General features: G+C 36.3%; 1 protein-coding gene across 1 annotated transcript in view; it reads right to left on the reverse strand.

Annotated features, from left to right (window-relative positions):
• LOC102892117 (glutamate receptor 3) overlaps positions 1-24,829 on the reverse strand; it is a 362,305-nt gene that overhangs the window by 61,995 nt on the left and 275,481 nt on the right. The window contains 2 exon segments of the mRNA XM_025051351.1: positions 9,299-9,497; positions 19,407-19,783. Coding sequence (XP_024907119.1) covers positions 9,299-9,497; positions 19,407-19,783 — 576 coding nt within the window.

The raw sequence follows: 24,829 nt of genomic DNA on the forward strand, positions 1-24,829 counted from the left end.
CTAAGCACTAGTCTGTAGTCTATGTATCTCTTTTTGTCTTGTTCATTTGTTGCTTGTAGGTTTATATCCCACATATAAGTGATATATGATTTTCAACATTTTCCATCTGGCTTATTTCACTCAGCATAATACCCTCTAGGTCCATCCATGTTATTGCAAATAGTAGGATTTCATTTTTTTTTTATGGCTGAGTAATATTCCATCGTATGTATGCACCATAACTTCTTTATCCAATCATCTGTCAATGGGCATTTAGGTTGCTTCCATATCTTGGCTATTGTGAATATCTCTGACGTGAACATAGGAGTGCATAGATATTTACAAATTGCTGTTTTGGTTTTCTTTGGATCAATACTCAGAAGTACAATTGCTGGGTCATAAGGTAGTTCTATTTTTAATTTTCGGAGGAATCTCCAAACTGTTTTCCATAGTGGCTGTACCACTTTGCAATCCTACCAACAGTGTACAAGGGTTCTCTTTTCTCCACATCTTCACCAATGCTTGTTGTTTTTTGATCTATTGATGATAACCATTTGACAGGTGTAAGGTGATATCTCATTGTGGTTTTAATTTGCATTTCTCTGATGATTAGTGATCTTGAGTTGAACTACATTTTAAATGAGTGAATTGTATGTGACTTGTATCTCAATAAAATTGTATTTAAATTTATAGCAGAAATGACACTATTTTGAAAGACAAGTTTTAAATTAGTAAAGCCAGACTTTTTGAGGGAAAGAAGGTTTTTGAGTTTCAAAATTCTATGGCCTAAAGTAAACAAGGGAAATATGAAGTTTATGCCATATTCGATAGATTGGAAAGCAGATGGATAGAGCCAGACTAACCACCTCTGGAGGCCAGATAAGAGTTGAGGTAGAGAGAAGTATGAGAGAAGTCAGACTGGAACTTAAGTCTCTGAAGAAGATCTCTGTGTACTGCTCTTCCCTCCTTGTCCCCTCCCACTCTCTAAAAGGTGGGGGGATTATGGGACTCTTAGCTATTTGAGAATCCCAGGGAAGAAGCAATGGGGCCTCAATCCCCAGGCTATATAGCATTGGAATGATGAATCTGAGAGAATAGCCCATATCTAGCTTGGTGCTGGTATGGTAGACTAACAGTGGCTACATGAGGTCTCTAGGAGGAAAGAGTTGGGAGAAGTCTGGGTGTCCCCCAGACTGGCAAAAGGAGAGAAACTGACTTTTCCAGTAGCCTTAGAATGGTGCAGGAAGAGGGAGGGAGGGAGGGAGGGAGAGAGGGGGAGAGAAAGAGAGAGAGAGAGAGAGAGAGAGAGAGAGAGAAATAAGAGAGTTCCTATGAGAAGTGCAAAGAGAATCAAAAGAACTGTAGGGTCAGGTCTGCAGAGGTCTTATGGCCTGAATGAGGGGATACTGCAGCAAATGTCACTGAAGATTTGGATGGTTAAATCTCAGATATACTAATGTGGGAGAGAAAGACTACTTGACATCTGAACTGGTTGGTATAGCCCAGTGAATGCCTGGAATTGATCATGATGAACTGGGTTAGATGGCTGCCCATGATGACATGATATCATATAAACTCTCCAGAACTTGGTTGTCCTCCTAGGGAGGATGGAGTGAAAATCCTGAAATGACTAAGAAATCACTAAATTTGCCTGAATTTATCTGGACGTATCTTCTCTGTTATGTGGTAAAAATGAGGTGCCAGTCTCAGGAATATAAAGAAAGTTATGTTTTTGAAAAATGGAGTTAGTTGCTTGTGAAAATATGTTTCTATCATAAACCATCTTCTAAGAAGACAGGAATAAGACAGAGTACAGGCATAAGTCATTAGAGGCTTCTGGACTTTTAAATTTTTTTGAGAATTAACCTTAAGACTTCTTATTTTCTCACTTAGAAAGATTTCCTAATAAGTCCTAGTATACCTTTTCAGCCCCTCGGTACTACAGTTTAGCAAGTATCTTTGGATCATTTAAAGAACGTAGGATTCATAGATTTCATTAGTATCACTAAGGGGAATGTAGGCCAAAAATCTGAGAGTCATCCTTGGCTCTTCCCTTTTGCTCACAAATGTAATCTAATCCATCAGCAAATTCTGTGACTCTACTTGCAAAATATATCCTAAATTTGATCACTTTACACAATCTTCATCACTATAACTCTAGTGTAGAATTTCATTCTTCAGTTACACTGGTCTTCTTCTTGTCTCTTAATTTTGTCAGAATTGTTCCTACCCCAAGACATTTGCATTTGTCATTCCTTCTGTTTGGAACTCTTCCATCAGATTTTCACATGGCTATCTCTTCTTATCATTTATATCTCTAATTAAATATCTCCTTAAAGAGGCTTTCCCTCCCAAGCTCCCAGTTAAAACAATGTTCTCTAACTCTAAATCATTCTCTATCATAATACCCTATAGTACTTATAGGTATCTGAAATTATTTTATACATGTATTTGTTTACATGTTTACCATTTGTCTCCTCTTAATAGAATGCAATTTCTTGAAGGTAGGGATTCTATTATGTTTTCCCTATTGTATCTCTGGTGCCTAATTTGGAATGGTAGACACTCAGTATTTACTTACTTACTGATTAAAAATGTAGAAGATGTTGAAGACTGGAATAAATCTGACCACAGAACATCATCTAGTAGCCTTTTTGAAAAAAAAATCATATTTGGTTTATTTTTTGCTGTAGATTACCTTTACCTTTTGAAAGTGGAGCACAACCAAGTGTTCTAGTTAATTGAATGCTCTTGTTAGTGAGTTTCAGTAAGTTGAAATTTTACTTGATCTTTATGGTCAAGTTTTTAGACTTCTGCATAGTGATGATGGAGGACTGTAAATAACTAACTTGCTCAGGCTTATCAGGTGAACACAAAGAAAGTCTAATTGAACAGATGGGCCCCATTCCTCTAATTGGAAGGCTATTAGGTGATTTGACTTTGTCAGAGAAGAAAGTGAGATCTTTATGAGTTCTTCTAGGGAAGAGGGTTTCAGAGTTCTCACAAAGATCTGGGAGTTCTGTTAATTACCCTGGCATTGTCTGAGAGTGTTGGTAGCCTCAAAGAGAATGACTTAACCCCCTTAGGCTTTCTGGGCTGTGAAATGCTCTCATAATCAAGTAGGTTAACTAGGAGGACTAATGGAGATCGGTTAATGAAATCCATATGGTTGGTTAATTTGGGCAGATGGCCTGCATGCCCCCTTAGAAGCACCTGAAATTTCTAGGTGGCCTTCAAGAGCAGCTCTAAATTGTGTATGTTGAAGTTGTTAAATTTGCAGACCACAAAAAATGGCTAACAATGGACTGACTAGGAGATAAGGTCAGTAGCAATATTTTATAATAGGAATAGAAATGGGATTAGAAGGATGGGAGAGGATATAAATGAAATTTCTCTCTGCTCCAAAGCCAGAAAAAAACACTCACCTCTCTTCCACTGAGCCAACAGAGATGATTTTATGTTATTCTATTCTATTCATTCATTCATTCATTCATTCATTCATTCATTCATCTATCTATCTATCTATCCATTCATTCATTTATTTATTTATTTATTTATTTTATTTTACAATATCCCTCCCTTACATCTCCACAGAGCCTTGTCTGGACAGTCTTTATACTTTAATTGCTCTATTGGTGGGCCCTTTTCCTAAAGTCTTCTGGGATTCATACTTTTAAAGAGCTTTTGATATTATTCTCTTGCCAACCCCATAAGGAAGTTAGAACAGAGAATATTTCCCTTGACAGATGAGGAACTGAGATCAAAGGCCCCTTACCCAAAGAAAAACAAGAAAGTCATCAGTGGATGTGGAACTAAAAATCATTTTCATCTTCTCTCTTGTTCTTTCCAGTTTTATCCACACCATGACATAATCTTTGGCATATCAGAAACTGTAACAAGCCACAAATAATAGAGGTTTCCTGTGTTTGTGGTATTCACTCTAGTTTTATGAATGTCTTCTTTTTCTTTGCCTTCTTATCTTGGATCTTTTTGAGGTTGTCAGAGTGAGGAAAAATGTCATTTAAAAGTATGTATGAGTTTCCTTTTCTAACTGACCCATTATGGGAATAAAAGCAAGATCAACCAGGAGATGATACAGATGACTTAACATGTGCTGCTCTAAGGGCTTGATTCATGCACAGCACCACATGTTTCTGTACATATTCACACCAGAAAGGTACTGAGATGAAATGGAAAGAAGATCTAATCTGGACTCAGAGAATCAATCTGGGCTCAGCGTTCTAGCTCTTTTCTATTGAGCTGGGTGATATCAATGTCATCTTGCCTCAGGTGTTTATGAAGTAGCTGAAGTAATACCTGTTCTCGTTACATTGCAGGATTGTTGTGTGAACTGAATATGGTAATCTATGTGAACAGGCATTGAAAATTGACAGCCCACTAGATTGTGAGCTCCAGAGGATAAAGGCCATTTCTGCTTTATTCATCACCTAATTGACCTTTCTATTGGAGTTATGGAGTATTATTAAGCCTACTGTTATTCACTGTGGAGCAGATTCATATATTGACACATGCTGGGAAGTAGTAGCTCCATAGAAATAAACACCGTCAGCTGCGCAGGACAGATGATCATCTAGTTCTCTGAGATGCCTATCTTAATTTTTTAAAAATTAAAGTATAGTTGGCATACAGTCATACATAGTTTCAGGTGTACAACATAGTGATTCAACATTTTTATACCTTATGATAGGATCACCACACTAAGTCTAGTAACCATCTGTCATCATGCCAATATTTTAAGTCAATCTATCTCAAAAAATAATTTCCAAATATAGTAAACAAAAGAAAAAAAACCTGTCTATGTATGTTAATGTGATTTGGCAAAAGAAAGAAATTTAATTTTGTTTGTAGAAATGGATCCTCAGTGCTTAGCCTGGACTGTGGCACATAGAACATACTAAAAAAAATGTTATTGAAAGAGTGATGAATAAAGAATGAAATCTCAGGCATTGAGGCCTGCCTTTGTTGCCACATTTTCTCCTTTCTATTGGAGACATATATTAAGTTTGTAGTCAGTTGTGTATAGTTGTCAGGTCAATCTCACTTCCTTGAAAAGTGTCCTTTCCACACAACTTGAGACTTGCCTGCAAGAAGACCAATGGAATCGCAGATCTCTGGTTGCTGAGGGATTGGAAAGGCCAACAGCTGTCTGAATATACCTTCCCTCTTCCAGAGGTCTATCTGGCCAGGCCTCAGCTTCCCTCACCTTGTGCCAGCCACTTCACCTCTGTTGTAGTCATATAAGGTCTATGAGAGTTGCTGGTTAATGTGGTACATGATGTAGGCAAGTAAGACTTATTTTGATAAGGTGGCATCCAAACGTTCATGTCAAAAAAAAAATTAATTGCCAAGTAGTATGTACAATAAATGTCTCTGACTTACCATTCTTTGGTGTCAACTTGTCTCTTACTGTTGCTATTATGTGTTCCCTAGTATGTGGTTTGGCTGTGTCCTCAAACATTTGGTCACATCATATGTGTCTTCAAACTAATGAAATTTGATTGTGGTTGTCTAGGTGTATTATCTGTCAAGATCTCAAATTCATCATAGTAATTGGTGAGAAAGCTTTTAACAAAAGGATTTTTACAATTTGATGTATTTCCTAAGGCTAGGGGATGGGTTAAGGGGTAAAGGGAGGTCTGTTGTGTACATAGCTCAGCTGTAATAAAGCTTAATGATCATGTCAAAATGTCAGTGTATTCAGCATAGGTACGTTTGTGGGGAGATCTTTTTCCTTTTCCTATATTCTTCAAAAGCCCTAATATAGATAACCAATAAATGTTGAAATATGTATGTGTGCATGTGTGTGTGTACAAGAACTACTTCCCAAATCACTTTGGGAGGCTCTTTTTTTTTCCTGCCTGCATTTAAAAAATTAAAAATTAAAATGACCTATGACAACAGTTACAGAGTCTAGTGTCAAGACAAAACATCCTCTGTGAGTAATTCAGTTGTGCTTCATGGGGCTTACGATATTACAACTCAGAAGACAGGACAGTCTTCTTGGTGGTCTCCAGACAAAGTTCAGTTCTGTCCTGACTAGTGCAATGGAGCAAGTCACATCTCTCCCCACTCCTCTCCCTTTATGTTAATTTTCTTAAAAGGGTAAAATTAGTATTAAACATTTCATTAAAAAATAAAAAAAAAACAAAAAAAACCCAGCCTCCTTTTATCCCCTGAACTATCTTCAGTGAGCATATGGCCAAGTAGCTGGAAAAGAAATCAAGCATTGTAGTTGCCTTCTAATATTTCTAGGGGTCTGAAGTTAGAATTTTGGAATTGCTTTTTCTTCCAGTGCTACTTTTTAACATGAATCTGTATCAGGTTAAATTTCCAAAACCTAGCGGAGAATGATCATTTTGGTGCAGCTTTCCAAATCATAGTGGCATTTCTCTTGGCAATGACAATAAAACTGTCAACTTATTTTTTAGCCTAGGTGCCTCCACTTCTGGTTGGAACGTTTAGTTTTGGAGCTGCTGTCTAAGGAAATCGGTTTTAAAGTCAACAGGATTGTTGGTAATATTTCAAATGTCTTTTCCAGCTGCATGTCTTTCCTGATATAACAGGTCCCTCTGTGCCAGTGACTTTATGTGATTTGTAAGATAACTGCTAATGATAGCTCAGAAAATGAGAGAAACAAAAGAACCACTTAAAAATACCACTATTTAAATGGCAGCCTTACCTAGGAAGAGTAAAATGTCTGCAGGGCAATTAGAAATAAATTTTATTGTATTTGTTTCTCTCTCTTAGTGGAGGAACTAGAGAGCTTGCTCCAGGCTGTTTTATGGTATTACTATTTGATCCCCGTGGTTTTAAGATGGAGTGAAAATGGAAAGAAATGAGCTCATGTAATGTTTATAAAGGTTAAATGTGATCTTATTTTATCCTAAAGTTCGGAAAGCATGCCATCAGAGGTCTCCATATGTGGAGGAGTTACTGTTCTTAAAATTGCTTTGAAATTATTGAGGACTGCATGGGAAGTGACATGCTATGGCAGTTAAGTCCCTGAGTGAGAGATGATGTGTTCTTGCTGGCTGCCTTCTCTGATCTATGGGGCTCAAGGAGGGTGCAGTAGAGGACTTAGGACAAATGACTTCAAAACCAATTGGTTGGGCCTCCCTGTATGATATGAATACCAAGTTTACCCTTTATTAGGTTTACATAACTTTTTTGTACAAGCAGGCTAAAGAGTTCATTTTTCTACACTGCTCACTTCCACGCTTAGATCATCAACCTTTGTATGCTGCCCTAAAGAAATTACCTACAGTCCTAGTGCTGCTGCTAGTGACCAATTGGGGGAAAAGAAAAAGTGGCACGTGGGAATTAGAAAATGATTTGCACTTCCTTATACCTTGAAATATCCAGCTCCTTCTCTAATCAGATTTTCAGAACAGCTCCATTTCCATACAAATTACTCATTGGCTGTAAAGGTCACTAGGAATTGGTGAGCATTAGAAACTGCAAATCAATTAGAATGTGGCAATAGCTTTGCCCAGAATTGAATGTTGATTCAAATTGACTTCAGTAATATGACGCTCTTTAATGAAACCATCATTGAATGGATTAGTAGATGCTTTACTGGTTTTTGAGAAAGACATAAAATGTGTGGGGGATGGGGTCTGGGCATGGGGACAAGGATTGTTTGGTTACACTTTCAAGCCTTTGTACTAATAAATCTTCCCAGAGAGCCTCCTTAACCTGCAATATGGATGAATGGCTTTTGAAAGCTTAATGAGAATTGATGCCATCTATCGATTACCATTTAAAAAACATCTTCCTAATTTCTAATCATTGTTGAAGGAAAAATGCTTTCCAGTGGAACAAGTATTTCTTATCAGAGGGTCTAATCTGGTGTCTTGATAGCCTAAGTGGTCAATTACCTCATATAGCAACTCGAAGCCTATTGGGAAGGTAAACATAAGCTCTTTTGAAGTTGATATCAAACCAGATTTCCATGGAGCTGATTATGTGCTAACTATTCAGCAGATGGCTTCCTGACCTGAAACGTGTGAGTGATTTCATGAGGACAGGAGATTATTCCCAGATGAGCTTCTGGTACTGTTATAGTAGAGAGGGTCAAGGCTAGGTTAGTTCCAGAGGATGTTCATATCATTTTGATGCTTTCAGTAGTGGGTCCCTCTCTGGTTGGGGATTATGATCTGCTCTGTCAGCAGTGGCAGAAGTGAGATAGAAATATCCAGAGCCAATGAGAATTCTTGAAGGATCCCAGAATTAACTCTTTCTCCTTCAGGGAATGAGAATCTATTTACTCTGGACCTTTGAGGAAAAGTCAGTAATTATACCTTCCATTCAATAACTTAATTATTGGTTGAAGAGAGTGACTAAATGTTTCCTCTTTACTAAGTGGCTTCTGGAACACTGCTGTAACCAGTTGCAGTGGTTACAGTAGCAGGTAGTGGTAATGCATAGAATGAGTCTGTTTTCTGATCAAAATCACCATATTTTCCTGGCTGGGGCAATTGAAGAAACATTTGAGTTCTTAAAACACTTCATTGATAACCTTTCTTATAGTCCAATTGCTATAGAACAAAGATCTTGATAGTATATGTAAAAGTGGTCTATTCAACACATTACCCTTCTATAATTTTCTGCCTCTATCTCCTTTCATCTTTCCTCTGAACAGTGTTTATGTAGCTTTACTAACCTTCGCAAGTGAACAACTTGCTGTTTTCCCACTAAGGTTTGGCCTATGGAGGGGGAGATGAAAAGGGTAATAAGTCTATTCATGAAATTAAAACAATTATCAGCTTCCTTGAAAATTGAATTATCAGCAAATACATGAATACTTGAAACAACTGTAATACATTTGAATAGAAAACCAATGTCTAAAATAGAATATGTAATTTTATAGTCCATCACACCTCAGAGTCTTAGACAGTTACTTAACTTCTGTGAACTGCTGAGACATAAAATCACTGCTTTTGTAAAAGCTAGAAAAGAGAATATATATTATTTAGTTCAATCTCCTCATTATTCAAGTAAGGGGACTGAAGCTGACAGAAGTTAAATGACTTGCCCAAGGACAAACAATCACTTTGTGACAGGGTTGGGTTTCAAACCTGGGAATTCAAGCTTAGAGCTCGTGACTTGTTGCACAGGAGTCTGAGTTCTAAAGAACAATGAATTAGGTCACCAACCAAGGAATGCTGTATTTAAGATGCTCTGCCTTGATTACGTTCCCACCCTTTCCAAACCCACCCTTAGGAGCACTATGAATTTGTCATTCTGAGAAGATGATAAGATAAAAACCAACAGGCCCAATTAACTATAAAGAACTTACTCTGAAAAATTCCTTTGTTGATCCGGAGTCCAGGGTCCCATATGCAATTTCAGTCTGCTTAGCTAAGTCTTCAGCACTCTCTATGGGAGAAACCATCCTCTCCACAGTCAGAAAAGCAGCAAGATTGGCAGTATAGGAAGAAATTATGATCAGGGTGAAGAACCACCAAACTCCTCCAACAATGCGCCCAGAGAGTGACCTACAAAACAAAATAAAGACCAATCCAGACCCAGAGGGGCCAGATTTCAGTTTAAGAAATCCGTATTTTTATTTCTGGAAAGAGCATTGATTTCAGTGTAGCTAATGAAGGAGGGGAGTAAATGATGTCAAGGAATTAACACATCAAACAAAAGTAACGTGTTAACAACAACACCTCATGTCATGATGGCATATGATGATGATACATGCATAATGCTCTTTAGGCCTATGAAGGTTTCAAAGCAGGTTTTTTTTTTTTTTTATTGAAGGAAAAATCTTCTTCGTACTACTGGCTCCAGCTTACATGTAGTAAAATTGTACTTATTGGATTCTCTTCCTGTGAGCTTTGCTGGGCACACCTGTGGAACATTGCTCCATTTCCTTTAAGGCAAGTGGTTCTCAGTTTTGTCTGCACAATTGAATAACCTGAGATCTCTTTTAAAAATCTTATGCTCAGACCCAACCAAGACCAGTTAACTCAGAACCTAGGAGGTCAGACCCAGGTATATGTATTTTTTTTTAAAGCTCACCAGGTGATTACAGTGTGCAGTCAATTTTGGAAATCCCTGATGTTATGGGAGAAACAGTCACAAACGTTTACATATTTAAAGAGAAATGGGTAGGTGCTGGTGAGTACTCTTCACTATGAGTTTAGTAAATTTAATAAAGACATTGCCATATTGTGGAGTTTGTCACCCATGAGGGAAGGAGCCATAAGATAATATTTATTATTATCTTTATATAAATGGTTAGTGGGGCTCAGGATCTTAGCTCCAGGGGATGAAAACTCTTCCCTTTTACTAACAAGGCTTAGCACACAGGGCAGGCCTCAAATGAAGTAGGAAATTATCTGTATGATAGGATTTGAGAGGCACTAAAAGGTTTGTCTTCCCTTCTTGCCCCAATAACCAAAAAAAACAAAACCACCTTTAGTGGTCCACCATAAAAATTCTTACTATTGAGATTACCTTCTGCCATTTTCTTCAGGAGGCTTGGTCGAAATGTAACACTGACTTCAACAGCACCCATTATCACAGTATTCTGGATTAGTCTACCCAATTAGTAGTGAATGGGACAGAAGATGGGTAAGTTTTAAAAAGGGGAAATTTTGTTCTTAAATGTTACTATGCATTGGCATTGCCTAAGAGTGTTTTTTAAAATGCAGGTTCAGAATATCTGAGTGCTCAAGAATCTGCATTTTTTAAAAAAAAAAATATTTTAAAATTATAGTTGACATACAATATTATATTATTGTATGTGTCCATGATAGTGATTAGACATTTATATACCTTGTGAAGTGATCCCCATAAGTCTAGTACCCACCTGGCACCATATATAGTTATTACGATATTATTGACTATATTCCTTATGCTGTACTTTACATCCCCGTTACTATTTTTAGACCTAGCAGCTTGTACTGCTTAATCTCCTTCACCTTTTTCACCCATGCCCCCACCCCTTAAGTATCACTGGTGATTGCAGTGGTCTGCAGACCCAACTGAGAAATATTGTTCTTCTACATTAGTGATTCTTAACTCTGCTGGCACATCAATATGATCTGGGGAGCTGGAGACAAAATAAAGCAAACCAGCAAAAACCATACCTAGGCTCCACCCCAGACCAATTAAATCAAAATCTCTGAGGGTTGGACCTAAGCAGCAGTATTGTTATAAAACTCTGGTACAGCCAGGATTGTGAGTCATGGTCCTACATGGTGAGTGCTATTCAGGGAGAGGGTCCGTGGGAAGTTAGGGGGCTGTGTAAGGGCATTGAATGCTCAGCGATGGTTAATGACTTGTGCTGAGGAAACTTCCTCTCTTTCACAATGTTGCTGAAGGCTAGCTTTGTCTGCAGAAATGATAATCTAGTCCATAGGTTTTATAAAATTGCCACGTTATCCCTAGGATAGTTTTGCTCTGTGGCAGGGCTTCATCCTGGTTAGGTTATGTTTTCTCATGCCCAGAAAAACTCACAGGAAAAGAACCCACTCTGTCATAAAGTCAAGAATATGTGTAGAAGCCTGGCACATCTCCAGGCTTTGTGGGAAGAGGGAAGTTCTGGGTTGAAAGCTGGCAAATCAAGCTCTTCTTTGTTTGTACTTGCATTTTTACCACTTTGAAGCACATTTAAATACCTGTGTCCCAATATGACCTTTTATTAGCCTCTGAAAAATTCAGTTGTTTAAGATTTTTACAGTCTGACCAAATAATTTTGGCAGGTATTTTGATATTGCTCTTTATTGATTAACTATAACAAAACTATTTGATTTTTAAAAAGTTTGCTACTCCTACTGGTCCCTGGATGCTTAAAACAACCCTTATTTATTTATTTCTGAACATAATCACTTTTAGTTTTTTGGATGTGAAAATCTGCTTTGCAAGAGATTTTTCTAACTGACAGCTATACTCTCTCAGGATCTCAACTGGAAACATTTTCTTTTTAATCAGAAAGGTATAAACCTCTGGATGAGTCAGGAAGGTGTCACACTTCCAAATGCTAGAAGTTTACACAATATTTCAGTTATGAATTTGGACCTTCCACAGTCTTTCTTCATTCTTGCCATATACATTTAATTTATTTGTGACTGATCTAACTCTGGAAATAATTTAATATATAAAAGATTAATGCTCCAAGGTAGTATCCATAGTAACAGGATAATAAAAATGATAATCATAATAGTAACACTTATTGAGCACTTTCTATGTGCCAGACTCTGATTGCTTTATATATATCAACTCTTTTAATCTTCCATCCCTATGGTTAGGTACTATTTTACAGATAAGAAAACAGAGGTATTTTACAGATAAAGAAATTGAAGCACAGAGAGGAGAAATAGGAAATAATCTGTACTTATACAGAAATGTTCACATTTTTGTAGTAGAAAATACTCATAATTTGTATAAGAAAATCCAGAATGGTGTGCAAATTATAGAAGGTTCAATTTTTCTACAAACACTGAGAAATATAATTTCAGGAAAACCAAACATGTTTGGATAATTACTGTTTATTATCTGTTCATTTGGAATGGAACTGTAAATGTCATTCTTATTTGGAATGGTGGGGTTTTACTGAGACCAAGGGGAAAACTGATTTTGGAGTATTTCCAGAATCATGGTTTGGTATGGAAAGAGGGTATATTCTGCTGCTGCAAATACTAATAGTTTATGCACTGTTTACTTGAAATGTGGAGAAAAATACAGTACTTTATGGAAATTACACTTGTGCCATTCTATTGAGGCTAATGGACTATGGCTATGTCTCTATGATCTAAAATCAAGCCTGCACATCATAATCTGGTTATTTTGGCTACTTTAATAGCTGACTCAGACAATCATGTGCTTGATTGATATGACTTAGCTGAGACTGGCTGTTGACATAACTGAAAATAAACCCAAATGCAAAATGGTCATTTTTGTAGCTTCTTGTCTACATAGCTATTGACTTTGGCAATCATGCAGTTAATGTTATGCTATACCTTTGAGCAAGGAGAATTTTGGTAAATATCCACATAGAAATGGTATAGTAAGTAGTATCCACAATCCTCAGCATAGAAAAAGGAGCTTCTTTGGAATCTGTTGCATGCACAAGCTTGCATTCAACATTTTCCTCCTCAAGACATAGTGGCTTTGACGAGAGTGTTGGAATTTCTACCACTTTCTTCCCTTGTATGGCTTTGATGCTTAAGTCCTTTCACTGAGAAAAGGTGCAGTGGAACTCATAAAGAAGAAGCCCTATAAGCATTTGTACATTTCCCTTTTCTCATTAGTGAAACTATAGTCATTTAAACCCACATTTCACATCAAGCTTGTATAAAAAGTGACTGATGGGTCAGCTCCATCACGTTTTTTAAAGGCTCTATTAAAACAAGACAAGACTTTATAGTTGAGTTAAAAAAAAAAAACTGTCATTTTCCAGAAACTTTTCCTCCATTAATGCAGTTTTAAAATGTTTAATATTCATTTCAAATAGTTTTGTTGCACAAGACAGACTTTTAGGTTAGCTTAATGAAATGACTGAACATTTAGTATTTACAAAATACATTTTAAGGAGCATATCATACCTTTCGAAGAAATGTAAGAAGAGACGTGAAGTTAAATTAGCAATAAGAGAAAACTAGACAGAAAAGCACTGCAAAATAACATACAATGCTCTTATCTGTAATTGTAAGAAACTAGAGTTTCTGGGTTAATAATAAAATGTATTTTATGGCCTCTGAAATGATAATAAAAGTGAGCAATGTGCTATAACTTTTATCCTGTAAGTAAATTTTGAAATGTGCACTTTACCAGCTTCACAAAATGAAGAGCTGGAACTTTAAACTGCTTCTCCTTTGCACAAACTCTTTATCATTCTCTTTCTCCCCTCTTTTTTCAAAGTATGCCTAATTTTTATACTCTGCTCAATTCTATGTCTGTGACAGATTTTTAAAAAAAAATGTGCAGAATCAATCTTTGGCTCTTATAGCCTTTTCTGATGGGACTAAGTAACGACCTCCCAAAGACCGAAAAATATGGATTTTAGCCAGAAAAGTCATGAAATATTTGTAATAAAAATCCTGCTATTACATCATTAATTTATTACCACATCACTACTGCTTTGAAGTGAATTTGCAGTAGAATGAAGACACTGGACATACATCAGCAAAGAAAAAAGATATTGCTTAAAATGGAGCCAAAATATCATGTTGTCTTTGATCCATTTATTTTATCTCCTTCATGTCTTTTATTATTCTACATATACTTTTCATTTTAAAGGAGGATCTATGTGTCAACTAACTTGGACAAAAATCTCTACTCTGTCCTCCAAAATATTTGATGTCTTGAAAACTGAATAGGAGAGTACTGCCTTTGGAATATTCTGCACACAGCAATTGGGTTCAGTTAATGTTTTCTCTCCATTTTCTGCGTTATAATTCCCCCAATCCTCACATCTTCAACTCGGCTAGCCCTCAGATGTCCCTGCAGCTTCAAAAAAAGTCAGCAGGGGGAGCATTTGTCTGGAAAGACTTAGACTTAGGGCTGCATAGCAATTCTATCAAAGTTTTACAAATGAAATAAATTTCAGATGAAAAAAATTGCAACCTCCTGTCAATATCAGTAAGACATCATGGGGTAATACAATCAAAATATTTGTAAGTGATATAATCCCTAAGGAAAGCACTATATGGATTCAAGAAGGAATGTTATTGGTTATTTCTCATCAGAAACCAGCTGTTTGGCACTAAAATTTCAGCTATATTTCTAGAGAATTTTAGGGACTAAAATGAAAATGTAACATTAACTATTAGTATTTGTGAAACTAGGATGGTTAAGAGCAACCAATTAAAAAATGATAATAGCTAACATTTATTGAGAACCTACTATACACCAGGCACTGTGCTTTACATTTTATACACGAGGAACCAGGGTTTAGCAATGTTTAGTAGCCTTCCCCAAGTTACAAAACTGCTAAGCAGATTGTGAATCTAGTGAGACTAATTTCAGCACCCACATACTTAACCATTATGTTTCCTCCATCTGGCTACACCCACTGCCTAGCTCTCCATACCTCGCTTAGGGGAAAAGGGTTGAATGGAATCTCCTCATATTTTCTTACCCTGACTCCTCCAACAAATCAGTTCATAAATGGCTATAACCTCAGCTTATTACTTTGATTACCCTGTCTAAAGGTGATTCAGCCTCCAGCTGAATTGTTTACTCTGAAAAATTGGGGTAGTTGAAAATATCAAACCTAATATTGACGGACTCTTTAAGCTTCTAGGGTATTGTCAATAGCTTTATTTGATAGAAATGGAATGATGCTCAGTTTTCCTCATGATGTCTTATTGCTGATTTCCTAGTCTTTTTGAGTGAATGCATGCTCAACATTTGACATGCTCATTGCCTACTTTCTTTAACAACAAGGGCAAAGGCAGGTTAATCAGAGGTTGGTAGACTGAGAAACAGCTCTTGTGTATGAACATGAGGAAAAGAATGGAACAAGCGATGCACCTTGGGTTTGGTGGTGAGATGCAGTGTGTGATAATGGAAACAATTGTTCTGCTGGCTTTTAAAATCCCTGTGACCTTGGGTTCCATCACATTATCTCTCTGGGCACTGGAAAGATCATGGGTTTTGGAGTTGGTTTTAGATTTGAATACTGGCTTTGCCATTAGCTGTGTGCCTGGCAAATTATTTAACCTGAATGTCACATTCTTCAACTTAAAAATAAGTATAATGCCCACTCTGTGTCAGTGTTTTGAGGATTAAAATCCACATGATAACGTAGGTAAAGTGCTCACACATGGGAGATCAGTGAAGATTGTTGTCTCTCTGTCTTTAGTAAATGGAAGCAGTTGAGTTCATTTATCTCTGAAATCTCCTCCTCCTATATTTGATAATTCTATTTTAAAATGGTCTCTTGTGATTCCTTGAATTGCTTTAATTTTGAGAAAAGTCAGAGTGTACAATGCATGCTCACATTCCAAGTATGGCAGAATAAAGCAGAAGTATAGTATAATGTTGATGTTTGCAGTCAAGACAACCATAAATCTTAGAGTGCAACTATATTATTATCAGGAATTTTGAAACCTGTTAATAGAGAAGCACATTTTGGTGGGGCTTGCTGTTATACAATTGAGCACAAATATATAACTAATAGAGCTCTCAAGACAAAGAGAAACATGTTTCCTTCTTACTGGTATATAATACATAGGCAAAGAAGTATATCATTTATCAAGAGACTTAAAGACATAATCTCTTTTGAAGGACACAAAAGACAGTGTTGGGAGGAATAACCCTTATTGTAAAAAGTATAGAGCTCATAAAGGTAATAATTTATTATTCAAAAGTACAATTAGGATAATACTTGTTACTTTAGACCGGTGTTGCTCTATAAGGTGTGTGTCCCATTGAGTTGTGACCAGCATTTAAAAAAATGAAATAGAATAGAAAATACCAAAGTGCATGGTTCACTCTAAGGGTAATGTCTGGTAAAATTTTTGTTATATACAAATATGTGTACTGAGTTGTGATGGATAATTTCTTGCTGAGGTCCATGGTCAAAAATTTTGAAAGCTATTGCTCTGTATGACAGTATTTAGTGCAGTATAATAAAATTTGTATCTTGAAAAAAAAAAAAGCATTAGACGTATTTCAGTGCCACACAAAAGCCACAGCTTAAGTTCTGCTACCAAAATAACAAAAAAAATCTGTCCAGCTTGTTATTTTTAGGTTATCATCTTTAAGTTATGACTTAACAAAGCAATATGCATAAATTTTTTGAAAAACAAATGGCTTTCTAAGCGTCCTGTTTAAGTATGCAGAGTAGTGTGCAGCACTCCAGTGGAGATATCACAAATTTAGTTTTGAAACTTCACTTAAAGAAACCAATAAAATCTCCAGCCTTAATTTAGCATTGTCTCAAAACAGGTTACCAGCCATGTTAAAAATTATTCAATTATGAAATCATTCAGAAACCCTAATCTCTTGAAGTGAATATTTGAAAAAATAGGAAAAGAAACTAGCAAAACAAATAAAGTCCCAGGTGATATCACAAATGAAACAGGGAGTGAAATAATTTGGAGAATCTGATCAAACAGATTGAAGGTGGCAAAAAAAGTATGACTTAGACAAATGAGGCTTGCTCCACATATTACGCTAAAAAGCTACTGAAGATGGTTACCAATAAAGCATATTGCAAAACTTTATTTTAAATGTTCTGTTATCTAAGTGGATAATCTTAAAATGTAGTATACTTTAAAAATATGGTAGGTGACCTCTTGAGTCCTTATATTCTAAAGGAAAAGTCCTATGTGTTTGTATGATTGATTCTGGTCAGTATTTGGATACATAATCAATTTTACTAAAGCTACAACTTTTTATTTCTGGAAAAAAACCATTTTTTTCTGGTTATAAAGATGTTGCATTTGTTTCCAATATTTTATGATTATGAATTCACCACCATTTCTATTTAGGTTGCTTAACACTTAAACTAAGTAGGTGAGATCCAGGACATTCACATTCAATATTTTCAATAGCACCATTGGAATAAAATTTGCACAGCATAAAATTCACCAATATAAGTGTACAATTAATGATTTTAGTAAATTTAGAGTTTCACAGTCATTACTACAATCGTTTTGGAACATTTACCCCAAGAAGTTTCTTCATGCCCATTTGTAATTAATTCTGACAGGGCTGGGGCTAGGGTGAAGCGAGTGAGGTGTCTGCCCCATGCACAAAATTTAAGGGAGTTCCAAAAATCTCACTAATCAAGATCAATAGCATTGTAAGTGCAATATTTTTTAAAAAATCAAAATTAATGCCAAAAATCCATGACGACAAAAAAAAATTTAAATAAAAACTGGACCTGATCCCTGTACGTGCTCTACTCACCCTCACTTGCTTCATTCTAATCTTGGTCCCGATTAGCCCCTCTCTGCTCCCTCCAAGCCCCTGGAAACCACTAATGTACTTTCTTTCTCTATGGAGTTGCCTGTTGTAGACAAATGGAATAATACAATATGAGATATTTAATAAATGGAATTCGATAATATGTGGCCTTTTGTGTCTGGCTTCTTTTATTTAGTATAATGTTTTCAAAGTTGATCCATTTTGTAGCATGTGTCAATAGTCTGTTCTTTTTACTTGCTGAATAGTATTCTATTGTATGGATATACCACATTTTGATTATCCATTCACTTGTTGATGGACATTCGAGTTGTTTCCACTTTTCGGTTATTATAAATACAGCTCCTATGAACACCTATGTATGCCTTTTTGTGGACATGTTTTCTATTATCAGGTAAATAACTAAGTGGAATTGCTGTGTCATAATTTAAGTATATGTCTAAGGATAAGAAACCACTGAACCATTTTCCAATTTGGCCGTAGCATTTTGCATTCATACCACTAATGGATGGGAGCTACAGTCATTCCACATCCTCACCACCACTTGATATTGTCAGTCTTTTTGATTACAGCCATTCTAGAGGATGTGTAGAGGTATCTCATTGTGATTTTAATTTGCATTTCCCTAATGTATAATGATGTTGAACATCTTTATATGTGATCATTAGCTATTTGTATATCTTCTTTGATGGAATGTCTATTCAAATCTTTTGTTTATTTTTAAAACAGGGTGGTTTGTCTTTCTATTGTGTTTAAAGAGATCTTTATATAATCTCCATATAAATTCTTTATTAGATGCATGATTTGCTAATATTTTCTTTCAGTCTGTGGCTTCTCTTTTCATTTTCTTAATGGTGTCTTTTGAAATATGAAAGTTTTGAATTTTGATGAAGTCCAGTTTATCAATTTTTAAAATGGATTGTGCTTTTTGTGTTCTGAAACTCTTTGTCCTATCCAAGATCACACAGACTTTCTCTTGTTTTCTTTTAGAAGTCTTACAGTTTTAGTTATAAGACTTGGACAAGATATTACAATGGATAGTTCTAGGCAGTCTGAGAACAAAATGAAAAAAGGAAGGACACTGAAAGGGGAAGGTAGGAGGGTTTTAAGGAAGAGTTCTCTCTTTTCGAAATTTTTTTCTAGATTCAGTCTCTGGACAAATGAGAAATGTTTTAACTCAATTTATGAGGAAACAATGCCTGTTCAATCTGATGAAGATTTAATATTAACTTTATTGGATAATATTAATATTAGCTGGCAATGTTGACTTTATCCAGAGTTTGAATGTTTGTTATAATGTGTATAAATATATAATACTATAGAAATAGACAAAAGATATTCAAGGAATAATACACTCACTTCACGGATGCAAGCAAACAAAATGACTTGATGATAATTTGTTGTTAAATGGAATGTTAAATGAAAGAAATCTGGACTTGAGATGGGTGAATATCAGATGTGCATGAATGGATCATGGCTATAAAATGCAAGGAGACTTTGGGTATGACATGGAAACAAACCTTGGAGAAATATCACATCCTTGCTGCATAAAGGCACCCAAGGAAAACCAAAGACTGTTAAATATTCCAAATTCATTTGGAGGATCAGGAGGGTTTTGTGGGTCACGAGGTTCTTCATTGTTGTCTTCCAAGTGCCATTCGTAAGGGCTGAATCTGCTGACTAGGAAAAGAACTACACTGACTCCAATGTAAGCGAAGACGATGCACATCCAGATTTCATAAGCCAAGGGATCCAGAAATGAGAATACTCCTGGTTTTGATTTCTGAGGCTTCTTTATCATGATGGAGATGCCCAGGCTCATAAATGGCTTTGAGAAATCTATGACTTCTTCACGGACCAATGTTATAGTGAGTGGAGCAACAGCTATATCAGCCCTCTGGAAAAACAAATTTTTTTTTTTTTTTTACTTTAAAGACAATATTTCCATCAGTCATTTGACACTTAATATACCTCTTTGGTAGAAACATAAAGTCTTACATCACTACAACCAATTGATTTGTCAGTGCTTTGGTTACAAAAGTAGTAGATTCAATGGGTTCTAAAATGCTTTAACCTGATGGTAAGTTAAGGAAAGAACACTGGCTGGCCTTTTGTCCTCTGAAACATATTGGCTTAGGGCAACTGGCTCAATCATTTTTCCTAAATTTTTTTTGCTATCTTGCAACACAACTTGTACTCCCTTGTGACATATCACTGTTTAAATCTTGTTTTTATTTTTAAATTTTTAAAAAAATTTTCATGCTTTTATATCTTATCTGCCTCATTTGACTGGGAATTCTTGTGGGGCAAGCATAATAGTCCATATTTCTTATATGTGCATTCCTCCCCACCATGAGGTGTAACACAGGACTACAGTACTTAGTTTAATACTTGAGAGTTTGCTATTATCCTTGAATTATTTTTTGAGAGTAAGCCTATTAACATATAGGATCTTTAAGGGTATAGACTCAAAATTCTATTTTTGTATCAATCACTGTAACAGATGTTAAACTAAAGAAACCATAATGCCTAAAAATAAGTTGTTGATTATTGAATATGATTCAATGGGTTTATGTAGGCAAAAATAAAAGAATTCTGCATGGGTAATTGTAAGAGTAAAGCAGCTATTAGAATGCATATTAATTTATATAGTAAGCCATCAATTCTAATGAAAAATATCAGTGTAGTACTCACATGTATTGAATCAATAAAATAAATGTGTCAGTAGGACACTGTATAATTAGCTCCGGCAAAGGCAGACAATGTTTTTATATTCTCTCCATGAAAATAGGCATGAGGAATTTCTGTACTTATTTCTTTTGTCTTCCACAATTGTTCCTTTATGACAGTAGTAGGTTTTAGTCTGAAGCCAGGCCTTAAAATGCATACCTAGAAAAATGTTTCTGACCAAGGAGATGCTTTTGGATGGTATATCAGATATGAAGTGAAAACATCAATTTTGATGGTAATTTTTGCTATGCTAGAGTTATGCCTCAATATCCCTACCAGTGGAGAAAGGTGGGCAGAGAATGATAAAGTCTGAGATAATGTTTTCAAAGAAATTATTTTTTACTACCTTGAATTACATATGGTGACTCAAACTGGTTAAGAAACACTTCTTAATTAATTTCAGGGGAAATGTAGATAATAAATAGCCAGCTAACATTTATTCAATACTTACTTTGTGTGAGGTATTGTGCTAAGCACCTTGTCTATATAATCTGATTTAATTCTCATAGAAACCTTGTGGTTGATATATGATCATTCCCATGTTAGAGAAGGAGAAACTGAGGCACTAAGAGGCTGGGATTAGAATCCTAATTTTCAGATTCCAAAACTCAGTCTCTTAGCCACCATAATGTTCTAATCCATAGATACTTGCAAGTTTCTATATAGACTACTTTCATGTACAATAACAACCTCAGTCAACCCCTCTCAGGTTCATTACAGTCCATGTTTTAATATCTATTCTGTGCCAAGCACTATTCTTTATGCTAGGGATGAGGCAGTGAGCAAGACAGACAAAACAGACAAAAATCCTTACCCTCATGAAGGACATTCTATATTCGAGTGGAAGCTGTAGAAAGTAAGCACTCATTGAAGCGAACAGCCTGCTGACCAAATCTACCTTGATGGCTCACTACCATCGCAAACTCACCATTTCTAAAATTAAATGTATCATCTATCAACCTAAAGTTGATTCTCCTCTAAGTCTGTGAATGAAGCTTATTCTAAACTTTTCTTAGTCCCTAATCCTTACCAGTCCTACTCTCCCTGCAGATGATCTTCCCTCTTTACTAAGATGGAAGCCATCTAATATGAGCTCTATCACATCACTGTCCTTCTCTTTCTCAACATATTGCTGTATCTTCATCCATTCCTTCTATCATTCTCATGTCATAAAAAAAGGAACTCTAAGATTTGTTTTACTTATTCCTTGCATACCATATTCTTTTGTCTCTTCTTAAAACTTAGCTCTATTTATTCTCTTTTACTATTTTTTTCCTTCTCAATCTATTCCAGTGGTTCCGAACATGTAGTTCCCTGAAATAGCAGCATCAGAGTCATCTGGGTACTTGTTAGAAATGCCAGTTCTCAGGCCCCACCCTAAATGTATGGAATAAGAAACTCTGGGCTCAGGTGGCCCTTCAGGTGATTCTAATATTTGCTGTAATTTGAAAACCATCGACTGATCTTGTTCACTTAAAATCATACTCAGGTAATTCTGTTTACTGACAAATAAAAATGAAAAAAAAAACCCATCTTCTTTTGATCTCGCTACCTTCTTAATCATATGACATCTCTCCCTATCATTACCAATCTTCTTGGAAAATACACCTTTACTATCTCTTGATTTTAACACCACTCTGTCTTCATACACCTGTGATCAAACTTCCATCCCCTCCAATTTACTGAAATCTCTTCTTGAACTATATACGTGGTTACCAAATTCAAAGACCTTCCCTCAGACATCAATTGCTTATGTGACACCATTGACCTTTTGCACTATACAGGCATACCTCGGAGATATTGCGAGTTCGGTTCCAGACCACTGCATTAAAGCGAGTATTGCAATAAAGTAAGTCGTACCTTCAATTTGTAAGAAACACAACATCTGTGATGCACAATAAAGCAAAGTGCAATAAAACGAGGTATGTCTGTAGACCCTCTTCTAGTGGCTCTCTAATATTGAAAATGATGGGTTCTCCTACTTCTCTAAATGTTCCTTCTCTGGCTTTTTTCCCCCATGTCCTGCCTTCTCAATGAAGGTGTAACTTTGCACCCCACAGTCTACTCACTGGGTCTAGCTTAGGAGATAATTATTGAAGATTTGTGGAATAAACAAGACTCCTTTAAGGTTCTGTCCTTCATTATTCCCCCCTCAGAATTACAATTTACGGCTTCACCTCTTTCCTTATTGCAGCTAACTCCTAAATCACTAGTTCTACATTTCTAACTGGAGTGGAGCCAAAGCCAAATTTTTGTCTATTTTACCCTTTTGCCTAGGGCCAGACCTGGTTCTAGAAACGAAAGCTACTGAGAAGAATAGAATTGGCCAGAAAGATAGTGGTTTTTTTTTTTTTTGGCAGAGAGAGTCTGAATCAGCTAGAAAGAGCCTTGTTGTGCCAAGAAAATTCACAGATAAAACCTCTTTCTGTCCTTGCCAACATATTTTTGCCTCCTGCTTAGAATGTGAAAATGTTCCCAGTAGTAGAATTTCACATTTGATCTCATTTGAATTTAATTACTTAATTTAACTAGTTTATGATCTTTTAAGTGTAAATAATTGATAGTTCTAAGAGAAATTACCATTTCTTTATTTTGGGAGGAAGAAATAAAGAGCATTTGTGTGAAAAAATCACTTTGGCCTGAATTTAGGGGAATTAGGCCCTTTTTCCAATAGATAAGGAAGAGTTTGAGAACCTTGATACCCTTTAAGAGAAAAAAACTAACTCTGTAATTTAAACACCCACCAGATGATGAGCACAGCTAAATACTAATAAGACACAGACAAAGTGGGACTTTTCATCTGGTTCCCAGGAATGTGCAGCGAAAGAACAGATTCTTGAAGGAAGCCATTCCTAGTGCGAAGTACTTTTGACACAAGACAACAGGAAAAACCCGCTCCCCTCAAGCACTTGTCTTTTTTTCCCCTCAGCCTCGCTTTTCTACCTTTTCTGAATTGTTTCTTTCTAAGGAGTTTTTTCAAAGAAGGTGGAGTTTGTTTTTTGGAGGGTGCTCCCTCAATGAAGAACAGCAACAAATCTGTGGTCAATTAAGCCTCACTGACATAGACCTGGCTCCAAATTGAGAATTCCCATGCTGAACCTTTAAAAAGATCTATTACATGTCAGATGGGTACTAACTAGACTTAATGGGTGATCGCTTTGTAAGTTATATAAATATCTAATAACTATATTGTACAGATGTCAACTGTAATTGAAAAATAAACCTATTACAGACAGAAAAAAGACAAAAAGCAGAAAGGTAGAAGAAGGATTATTGACTAATAGAAGGGAAGGGGGCTACTGATCAAGCCTCCAGGCAACCTCTTTCATCTTGTATATGCTTGGTGAGACCAAAGCAACAGAACTGTCATATCAGCTCATACCCAGTCTTGAAGAAGCCCTTGCCCTCTACCACCACTATCCCTCCCACCATATGAAAAAGAAGTTGTGAGAGTTGATTATTTCAAAGCTCGGGACCTGCTTGGCATAATATCTGGGGAGCTATCCACATGAGTATTAAAAAAATTGGGAGGAGCAGATAACTAGTGTCAGAAAATACCCATTTAGCTCTCCTGGGACTGCCATAGTAAGTAGATAATGGAGAAGGTCACTGCCAAGGCAAATTAAAGATTTAGGAGGCCAACATTGATGAAAAAGTGAAAAAGGCAACTCCCCAAATGGCATTCTTTTCCTGGTCTCTGCTCCTTATGAAAGCCAGCCATAGCTGGAAGAGAGTGTTAAAAATTATCCATGGGGCTAGTGGGTAGGCAAACTTCTGACTCAGTAATGAAGTGTTTTACTTGTGGTGTCCTGAACCTGTCTAGAGGTCTTTTGTCCCTAAGCCTCTGTCTGTGCTAGCAGTAGGGAGGCCATTTTAAGAAACCTCAGTGGGTAAGTAGGTGGTATGAGAGTGTTCCAAGTGATAAACAAAACACAGCAAATAAAAAGCTCAGGGAAAGACTTTGCTAGGGCTTTTGCTTACATCTTGACTACTTAAAGTATTTTAATCAAGCAGCTTCAGAGTAGCTATGTGGGCTCAGTAAACACACCAAATTAGATTTGATTTTTCCACTCACCAGTGGCAAACCAGCAGCAACTGCATTATTGGAGAGGATTTAGCTTGAGGGGGTTTATAATCCTTTTCATAGGTAGATTGCCAAAGTCGCAAATTTCATAAAACTTAAAACCCAACCAACTCATATGTATATGGATGA

The sequence above is a fragment of the Pteropus alecto genome, unplaced genomic scaffold (assembly GCF_000325575.1).
Source record: "Pteropus alecto unplaced genomic scaffold, ASM32557v1 scaffold208, whole genome shotgun sequence".
Lineage (NCBI taxonomy): Eukaryota > Metazoa > Chordata > Mammalia > Chiroptera > Pteropodidae > Pteropus > Pteropus alecto.